The sequence below is a fragment of the Thamnophis sirtalis genome, unplaced genomic scaffold (genome assembly GCF_051295495.1).
Source record: "Thamnophis sirtalis isolate CommonGarterSnake01/CBP01778 unplaced genomic scaffold, rThaSir2_p1.2 scaffold_5, whole genome shotgun sequence".
Lineage (NCBI taxonomy): Eukaryota > Metazoa > Chordata > Lepidosauria > Squamata > Natricidae > Thamnophis > Thamnophis sirtalis.
This window is the reverse complement of record NW_028261385.1, coordinates 133,170,895-133,181,545: the sequence shown is the minus strand read 5'-3', so window position 1 is coordinate 133,181,545 and position 10,651 is coordinate 133,170,895. Positions and strand designations below refer to the sequence as shown.

General features: G+C 35.9%; 1 protein-coding gene across 1 annotated transcript; it reads right to left on the bottom strand.

Annotated features, from left to right (window-relative positions):
* Nucleotides 1-1,341: 1,341 nt before the first annotated feature.
* LOC106552059 (WD repeat and coiled-coil-containing protein-like) lies at nt 1,342-10,348 on the bottom strand. Its single transcript, XM_087716952.1, has 3 exons — nt 8,438-10,348; nt 3,310-3,430; nt 1,342-1,733 (listed from the first exon to the last, which is right to left on the bottom strand). Exons 1-3 carry the CDS (start codon nt 10,346-10,348, stop codon nt 1,588-1,590), a joined length of 2,178 nt encoding a protein of 725 aa, XP_087573078.1. The 3' UTR covers nt 1,342-1,587.
* Between the last annotated feature and the right edge of the window lie 303 nt (nt 10,349-10,651).

Here is a 10,651-nt window from a genome sequence, read left to right as displayed (position 1 = left end):
GTCTTTGCTTTCAAAGTAACCGGTGTGCCCAGAATTCTTTGGGAAGCAATAACTGCAACTAAACATTTCCAATAATATTTGATCAGTCCTGCACATGCACTTGGAGAAATTTTTGCTCATTCCTCCCTATAGAAAGCCTGAACTTTCTTTGGAACGATCTACCCCCTGAGATCCAGACCCTCCCCACTCCCTCGGCCTTAAGTCTGTTAAGACCTGGCTGTTCCGGCAGGCCTGGGGCTGTTGATCTGGATTGACCTTCAGCCCCATTAAGATCGAGTGCATGTTGTGTCCTTTTAATTTGTTTCTGTCTTGTATTTTAAACTTTTAAAAATACTTTTAAACTGTTTTTATGTAAACCGCCTGGAGTCCTTCGGGACTGGGCGGCATACAAATCTATTAAAATTGGAAATTGGGAAATTGAACTGGGGATTTAGGTGGGCTTCACATGAACTGCCTACTTGAGGTCCTCCCACAACATTTTCTTTAGGAAGGTCAGAACTTTGGCCAATCCAAAATAATATTTCCTTTAATCATTTTTGAATTAGATTATCTTGGGGTCATTGTCCTGCCGCATGACCTACCTTCTCTTGAGCTTCAATTCATAGGCAAATACCCTGACATTTTCCTTTAAGATTTATTGGTAAAATTCAGAATTCATAGTTCCATTGATGACAAGCTGTCCTGGTCCATAGGGGGCAAAGCAAGTTCAAACCATGTGGTTCTATGTGTTTCTTGCATTGGAATGCAGTATTTACCCTTCACCAAACAATGCTTTTCATTTAAGCCATAGAATTCTATTTTAGTCTCATCCATCTACAGAACATTCTTCCAATAGCATTCTGGCTTATCCGTGTGATTTTTTTGCAATCTGTAGATGAAGTAGCAATGTTCCTTTTGGAGCAGGAGTGTCAAATTCAACAAAGGACTGGCCCATGGTGCCTCTGCCAGTGAAAATCGAGCTTGGGAGGGCAGCATGTGGCCCTCCTGAGCTCGATTTCGCTGGCAGAGGGCTGCAGGAGGCCGTTGCAGCCTAAAACGGAGCTCAACAGGGCTGCAGGATGTCGAGCTGGCCATGCTTTCCCTGGCCATGACCACCTGCCACACCCACTCAGCTCCCCTGAGGTCAAACATAACCCTGATGCGGCTCTCAATGCATTTAGCCCTCCAATTATTTGTTGCTTTCATCGGAGTATTCCCCATGCTAAGTGGAAGAAGTCTTAAACAGTTGTATTATGTTGTTATTAAAAATAATAATATATGGTTTGTTCATCTGCAGAGTTTCCAAATGGCAGTACCAACTTTAAATAAACACATCTGATAGATTTTTTTGCACATAATATCTGATTGGCTTCAGAAGTTATTCTTTATTTTATTCTTTATTTTAAATCCAGTATTCCCTTCTTAGTGTTGAGAACCGTCCTGATTAGAATGTAGAGTAAATCACTGAAGGGAAAGCACATTGCTAGGCAACTTTTGTAAATTACAGTTAAAATACACTTGAAAGTCCCGGTAATCATATTCTAATGTTTCAGTTCATTTATATTCCAAATGTTTTTTTAGTTTCCTGAGTCTCACCATGCTTGGTGGTTATGATGACAAATTTGCTTTGAACGTGTAACTTTCTTGGGGATCAAAATTATCCTTGCCATCCCTTATGATGATCTCCTGCTTTGCTTTAAAAGCTACTGGAATAAAACCTTCACCATCAGCAGTAAGAACTATCCAGGAAGGACCTAGGGAAGAGGGAAAAAATGTCAGATGTATGCATGAGTTAGATATACAAGTACTTGTCTAAATGTTAAGTATATAATCCTTCGTGCTTCTTTTAATAGGTTTTTTTCAATACCGTTACAAAAATTAGATGTCTGGTTTCTGTTTTAAGCCAAAGTGGATAGACAACACAGCTAATTATTTTTTCACCTTTGATACTTACAAAAAGATAATCTGGCTTTGATATGATAGTTGCATATTATACATACATACATTTGATATATTTTTCTATGAAGCCAAATGAAGTTACCTCTTGTTACAGAGATAAAATAGCAAGCTAATTTTAATTACTGCAATGTACAACTTTTTAAAAGAATAATAGAAAGCTTTAATATTTGAGTATATTTGAAAAGAATATTAAATATTTATTGTGTATCCCCTTTGTTTTAGTTGTTTAGTTAGTTTAGAAAAGTAAACTGTAAAATTGTAAACTCATGACCTGAATTTCTTGATTACTGAAAATAATTATTTTAATTATTTTTAAAGTTTCTTTTAAAAACTATATTCTAAATTCTTAGCTTGTTAATGTGGTATGTTGTGCATAAGGGAGCTATTCTTGCTCATATATGCATTTTTGATAAATTGGGAAGTTTAAACAAACCTAGTAAAAACTATTTCTTATGATTTTAAAACATTTAAGGAGAAGCAACAAGAAAGCTTATTGCACAATTTTATCAACTTTGTTAAAGATTAAAACTGCATTTATGTTTTGTCATGAGTCGTTTTGACCATAGTTTGACTGAGTTTAGGCTACATGCTAACCCAAAACAAAGCAAGTTACATATGGCTTAGCATCTTTGTTCAGCCAGTTATTTAATGACAATGATTTTTTTCTTTACTACTAACATGGGACTAGATCTGACTAAACATTTGTAGCTTGATAAGATTGTTGTGATATAAGAGGGCAGTTTTATCAGGCATCATTAATCAGTGCATAGATGTCTGAGATCAGAGGGATAGACTGATTTTGCAAATTCCAATAATCCATAATTTATTTAATCATTTACTAAAATCATAATTAATCTTATGCAATTCTATACATAAATCACTAGGCTCAGTGTCTAAAATCATTGAATACACTAAATTATCATGTGGTTTGAGCAGAGGCAAAGTTGCTTAAGTGGATTAGATAAAGTGTTACTATCAATTTATAGGCAGTTCTATATTTGTGAATTTGCTTACTGGCAAAAATGTTTTTGTACCCCCAAGTCTGTATTCACAGCATTGTCGTCCTTACTGTCTGGCATGTGGGACTGCAAAACAATCAAAATTACCCAATATGCAGACTCCCAATTTAAGGTTTCAGCATTTGTTAATTTGCTAATATACACAGCATTTTCACAGAACTACAAATATATGAATTGCCTGTATTTCCAATCCATTTTCTACATTAATAAATAGACTATTCACAGTCTTGCCTAGGCTCAGGAATGAAGGTCAACTGAACATTGTACTGTTGGGTTGGGGGGGGGGGTGATCTGTGTAACTCAGGTTCCCAAAAGTTAGTTTTCACTAAAATAAATAATAAAGAGGACTTGCCATGTTTCATTTCAACAATATGCAGATCAAAAAGTTGCTGGACTAAATTCAGATGGATTTTGCCATTATATAGTAGAATATTGCGAGTTTCTTCAGCTATTGCTCCATTTGAAGAACGCTTCTTCAGGCACATATACATAAACAAAAAATATGTTATTAAAATATTGGTGATATTTAAAATCAGTCATTCAATTTGTTAATCCTATTCTCAGAAACAGAAAAGAGGTAGCCTGCTTCGTGTAGGAAGCAGCCAAACATGTCTATTCTTAAGATAACCCCATGAAATCAATATGAACCAATATGGAGATGTAAGACTGAAGCAGCTCAGAAATAATATTTGAGTACATTGGATATGTGCAATGCCTAGCAGCCCAATCAATTTGATCTTACCAGGAAAAGCAGCTGGTAACCCCCCTACTTTTGGGAATCATCATTAATGATCATCATTAAGATGATCATGAATTCTTATTTTTACTGCCCTGTGGAAGCAGCTGAAAACAGCTCTTCCAGAGGATATTTGAGATGTAATGCTATAATATTGATTCCTTTTATATATTTATATATGTACTTTGTCATGCCATCCATGTATTCTTGTTTACTCCTGCAAAGTCTTGAGAAAGCAGGGAATAAAAATAATAAATAATAATGTTTGAATCAATCTCAATTGGATTCAGGAATAGCACAAACTCCACAATCATAGTTTACAAACCACAATGGCTGGGATCAGAAAACATACATTATACAACAATGGGCCAAACTACACTATAGTACTGCATAATATTTGAGCCCAAGCAAAACATAATTGGCTGAGTTTAGTCATAAATATTGTAGTGTTATAACAAATAGTGGGAAAGTATACAGTCACTTCCTTCAACCCCTAGAGATTACTTATAATGACTTGTACATCTAGGTATGAAATAAAACTGAAATGAGGGGAGGTAGAATGCAAGAAAACATGCACAAAAAATAAATAAATCAAGAAGCAGGATAAGAAATGTGTTTTAAGAAAAACAAACCACTTGAGATACATACATAGCAAACCAAATATAATGTATCCAGCTATATCCAATGATGGATAAAATTCACTTGCTCATTCCTGTTAGATTAATGAAATAGCAGTAGTTAATTTCATTTGTGTGATTATAGAAGAGCGTGTTTTATACAATATGCTAAGTCAGAACCAGTGAAACCAATTTTTGGCCTAGTACAATGTGTGAACCAATTCTTATTTCAATGTTTACCATAGATTAAGTGTCAGATATTTTTTTCCTGAATAATGAGTGAATTCTACATTTGGGACAATTTGTGAGTGCACAGAGCATGTTGTGACATTACTAATAGATAAATATTCATATCCTTAAGATTAGTCATCACACAGTATTACATTATTTTCAATGGCTTGTTTTACTGCAATAATTATAACATATTCTATTTCTTATTATTCCATCATTCTGGCTGCAGTCCTAGATTATAAGGTAGTAAAACCGTTTTGTACTTACTAGGATTTCATTTTCTTTAATACCACACATGTAATCATATTCACACTATGTCAATTGAAATTTGCAATATTTCTCAACTCAAATTTCTGCAAGGAAAACAGCAATGGGGATGGTGGGGGATATGCATGTATTTGAAACTAAGGAGTACTAGAACCTTGAATTAGTTTTCTTAAACGCAAGGTTAATGTTGCATTCTTACATTTTGAAATAAGCAACACATCAGACTGGAGATGATGATATTTTGTCTCCAGTACTATGTTGTGCTTTTGGAAACATTAAGCACCAATATTTCTCTGCCTTGATTGAGTGTGCAGTGTGCTCTCCAATGTGCTGTTTTAAGATTAGGTATTCTCTGTTGGAAAGAGGTGGGCCATAGATTTTTTGCTAGGTATGTTCTGAAGAAAACACCTCATAATTGTTTGCTCCACAGCTTCATGAGAGAGGAACTTGTGGAGTCATCTAGCATTCCTTTGAATTTGTGAACTCCTAAGAAGTTGGCAGAATTTTCACCATTTTGGGGGGCTCAATCCTTATTGCTCCCAGATTGTCTAAGCAGTGAATACTTCCTTGAGGGAACAAGTAAAAACAGCACTATTGAAAGAGGCAATGTATTCTGCCTTGAACCACAACAGTTATCATTCATCTCCAATTTTTCCTTTTTCATTTTGTTGTCACTAGCTCCTTAACCAAAATGTGTATTTTCCTGAACCTCAAATCGCACATAAACCTTGGGGACAGGGAGACAGCTTCTTTAAGATACAGTGAGTGAAGTCTTCCCATTTACGGACAGCTTAATTCCAGTTTTTATTTACAGTCTGAAAGTTTGTTTTATAAATCAAATATAAAGGAATTAACTCCCAATACAGAAATGCAAATGAACGTTCTTTTCAATTCAAATCAGAATCTGGGGCAGGGAATGATGAGATGTGGAAAGAAGTAAGGTAAAAACAGTCTGGTGATTTTCAGCTGCTCAGAGCTGGCTGATGGTTGATAGCAATCACATCTTCTAATTTTAATGGAAGATGCACTGGATGCCTGGCCCCCTGCAGGGAATTGTTAGATCTCTTTGACCATGTGCACCCAGGGTTAGCTAAGCACTAGAGGATTTTAGGATATAAGGTGAGTGGTTACAATCATTAACATAAATAAGTCAATTAATGCTAGACACGGAGTGGCAGATTAAAAGGCCTGGCGTGACATCCAAACTATCACAAGGCACTTGTGGCAGAACTTGGAGGATGCCCACACCAGATCTAAAGCATCCTTGCTTGCTTCACATCTAAATACTGAACATTTAAGAGAAGATAAATCTGTTTCCATTGGGGAACTACAACTCCCAACATGTCTCAATATATTCATGCTGGCTAAATATTTGGGAGTTGTAGTTCAGCAACATCTGGGGGAAAAATTGAGAGTTGTACTTTATTTCCCTAACTCTGGACTTTTTCCTTCTTGTATTCTGTTTGTTTGCTTTGATGCAAACTGCTATAAATCATTGGGAAAATATCATTACCAAACAGAATGCCATCTGTTTCATACTACCACCCACTGAGTAGAATCGCAATTAAGAATTAATCAGACTTCCAACCACAGAACTGTTAGCACCAGAGAATGTAGACTAAGTAACACAATTATCATCTTGAATAACAAATACTATTCTGTTTTTTATATATTCAAAATTTTTGTTTATTCTGAACGTTATCCTTTTCTCTCTGCTTCAAATTATGCATCCAATATCTCCTATTTTAATTATTGCCCTTCCACCTTTTCAAATGTTATAATGCTACATATGCTATAAAACATCAATTTTACATTAATCTTCATCGGCTTTCATAACCGTGTGTGTTTTCAGTCTACTTCCCAACTGCTTTCCTGATTGCAGTTATTAAATGTGACTTTGATAAACTGCAGTCATTCTAATCTCCTGATTCGGTTAATTGACTTCTTCAGACTTATTTTCCTCTCTGTCCTCTGCCTTCCACTACTTGTGTATGTTTAACTTGGTTTATTATCACTTTCTGTTCCTTTAATATACTGTTGACTTTGACTTGGGTGTGTGTGTGTGTCATTTTATGATCACTGAAATAGCTTCATCTTCTAAAATCTCCTTAAAACAGAATATCATCCAAGTGGTTTATGATACCACTTTTTCCTTGCAACTTTGTGATATAAATGAGTTTGTTTTTAACCAAAGAAGTGTGCAACATTTTCAGATCCAAAGGCCATGTATGGTCTTTTAGTACTGTGCTAGGAAAACTAAACAAAAAGTTGGAGTTGATGGAACTGGAGAAAAAGAATGTAATTTACATTTATATTGAATCACAATTCAATACAGCTAACAACATGATTGCTGTCAGGCAGGCATTTAAAGACTTTCTCTTACATAAAATTAACATTTTGATACAACTTTGGGGAGTCTTGTGGGACATCTGCTTTTAGGAGGCCAAGTACAGAGGAAAAGAAAAAGGGGAAGGAGGATAAATGAACTACCTATGGATATATGTAGGGAATCATGTGTACAGTCACAGAAACTCTTCCCTAGTGAGATGGATTATGGACATCATCTATCCTCCCCATCATTTGTTCTTCACTTCTATGGTGAGTGAACATGGGAACAACCAAGAACAATCCTGAATTTCCATTTTTCCTTTACACCTACCAAAATTTGACGTCGGCAGCCCTATCAATTTGATAAATAACTATTTCTAATCTGTCTAAGCAACATAATCGTACATTCCCCAACCCTCTGCTTCCATTCTTTTAATGTTCTGTGAAATGCAATGTGTTAATAAGCATATTCCAAATTTTTAAAATACATCCTGCATCAACACAAATGCTTTTAAAGAAAAAGTTAATTATTCAGACATCTTTTCCAGCTTCTTCTCCTGCAAGGAAAACAGCAATGAGGATGGTAAGGGATATCATGTGTGTGTTTGAATCTAACAGGAATATCAGAACCTTGAATTTATTTTTTTAGACTGAAGGTTAATGTTGCATCGTTACATTTTGAAATAAACAACACATCGGACCAGAGGAGTAGTGCTTTGTCTTCAGTACTGTCTAATGCTTTAGAAAACATTAAAACAGCAAGAATTAAAATAAAAACAGTGGAAAAAAGAATGTTTTTATACATAATTTTTGTGCTGCATGAAGATGTGAGGAAAAAGAAAGGAATTCCTATGCTCTTGAGAAGACAAGAAAGCCTGAAGCATTCGGTTTATTTTTATTTTTAAATTTTTTTCATTACGTGAGCAAATATATTTCTCAATGCTTTGAATATTTAAATGAATCTTTTAAGCATGTGTACGATTACTAACATATATTGATCCAGTAACTTGTTTTTCCAAAAATTATTTTAAAAACCACATACTTGAGTATTTATTAAAATAAGTAATGCCTTCAAATTGAAAAGCAAATGGACATATAATACATCAATGACAATCACCAGAGCAAAAAAGAATGTGCAAAACTCACTTCTCTAAAGCCAAATATGAAACACAATAGCCATTATTCCCTGGACAATACTTCATACAAGCACAGAATGATGCAGCCTGCTAAATAATTTAAAGATTTCGTCAATTGGTTGCAAGTTGCCAAAACAACTTACAGGGAAAACGTTTTACAATTACCTGGTATTTGATGTGTATGAAAGGTGGTTCTTGAGAAGAAGGGTAGACGAGAGATAATCTCCTCCCATTTTTAGTGTGTTCTATTAATTCAAGGAGTCTCAAATGTAAGTCATTGAAACTGCTATACCATTTTTCCAGATTAATGGATATTTCAGTTGCTCTTTTATCATTATCCAATATGCTATTTTTAGGAGAATTTAAAGATTTGTGTGCTACTTTAGATGAAGTCGATATATTGGAAACTCCAATAGGTGGTTCCGCACCAAACAAGGCCATTGACCGATTAATTGGCTCAGCTTCCAAAGTTTCTAGAACGGATGAGTTTCTCAAGGCTCCTTTTTCATAAAAAATGCACACGTTGGATGGGGATGTTTGTTCATAATTAGGACTTTTCACTTCCAGCCTGTGTTTCCTTCTACTGGGTGACTGAATAAAAGTATTAATTGGTCTTGAGAGCTCCTGCTCCACAATACAATCCTCTGAAGCAAAGTTCTTAAAATGTCTTCTTTTCTCAGGAAGGCTAACAGAAGGCTCAAAAGTGAACGACAAAGTTTGGCTAGTCCCAGATTTTGATGAAGAGTCTTTGCCAGATATTAATTCTTTCATCAGCAATCTGACGACGTATCTGTCTGAATTAGAGGAAGGAATAAATGTGGGGTCGGTGAATTTTTGCTTGCCAACCAAAACTAGTAAAAGTTTATCTGTCAAAAAGGACATTCCTTTGGGTCGCTCGCTTCTGTCTAGTTGGATCCGTTGCAAGTTGGGCACACAGGATGATGTAACCGAAGAGACCAAAACTATATTGCAAGTATTAGAAGCCACTGCGACCATTTGCGCACTAAAATCAAAGGCAATTACATCAGGGACCAAAATGCCTGGAATGCCGACTTTTCTAGTTGTGGTTCTCTTTCCTTCATAAGTGACCAAGATCAACTGTGAAGAACACTGACCACTTCCTAAAGGGCTGACCTTCCTCCTCAAAGATATACGACTGCAATCCAGTTTCCTGTGGTTTTCCTGGATACTGGTTAAATCAATTGGGCCTGATGAAGATGAAGCAACAGAACGCACTGCTACTGATTTATCCGAATCAAAAGACTTCCTTCTCAAATCCATTGAGTATTCTTCATCCCCAAGCACCAGAGTAGACTGCGAAGAATCTGTAGACATAAAATCCATTTCAGAACTAATTGGTAAATCAAATGTAATACCAGCATTTAAACCAGGCACCTTATCAGGAGGGAATTCAGTAGCCACAGCAATTTGAAAATCCAAAGTAGCTTCAATAGCACAGATATAGCCTCCAACATCAAATATTGGGCAAAAAGTGCAAGCATTCAGTGTTTTCTTGGCCTCATCCCAAATATAGGAATGAAGAGAACTGCTTATAGCAATAATTAGACGATTGCCTTCCTTGGTCCAACAAGCACAGTGGATGAGTCCCCTGCTTTTAATGTCTGCTTTAACCTTGGAATTGTCTAAACGAACTGCATATAAAACAGAAGCATCCCTTTTGGTAAATACTGACAAAATATCCCTCTTTGGGTGCCATGCACAGCCTTGAGGAAGCAGCTGGAACGGCTCAATAATTTCACAAGTCCGGAAAACCATCAGCTTATTCTTTTCCAAAACATTGTGGATTAGCTGCCAAATGCTCACACGCTTCTTATGCTGAACAGCAAGCAGAGCTGGCAAGTCGGCAGAATAACATGCATTCCAATAAAGTGCGTGGACATGTTCAAATTGACCGATAAGAATCGAATCGCCAAATCTCCATTCTTTGCCATGAAAATGCAATGGTATCAGTGTGACTTGCTTGCCATCTGTCCATGCAATTCCATATATTGGATGAATAGCCTGGTATAAAGCATTAAGGCCAGTTCTAGGAAGTTTAGCTTTTCCTAGCTCCATTCTTGACATCTTCTATTGCTTGCTCTCAAGTAGAGGTTCCATCAGACTCATTAGAACAGCTTGATGATCAAAGTCTTCTAGTTGTAGACCAATTCCATGTTAGTAAGTGATGGCCTTTCTTTTAAGATTGCAGCTCCCTTCACTGTGAAATTCTACTGCTATTACTCTAAGAATAAATCTACTTCCAGACTGCTCATTCTATGTTCTTTTCCTGGGAGAAGCTAATGAGCTTTAACTAATTACTGATCTCATCTATTGCATTTTCTTATAAGGCTATTTTTAACTTTTAAAGACTGGACTTTA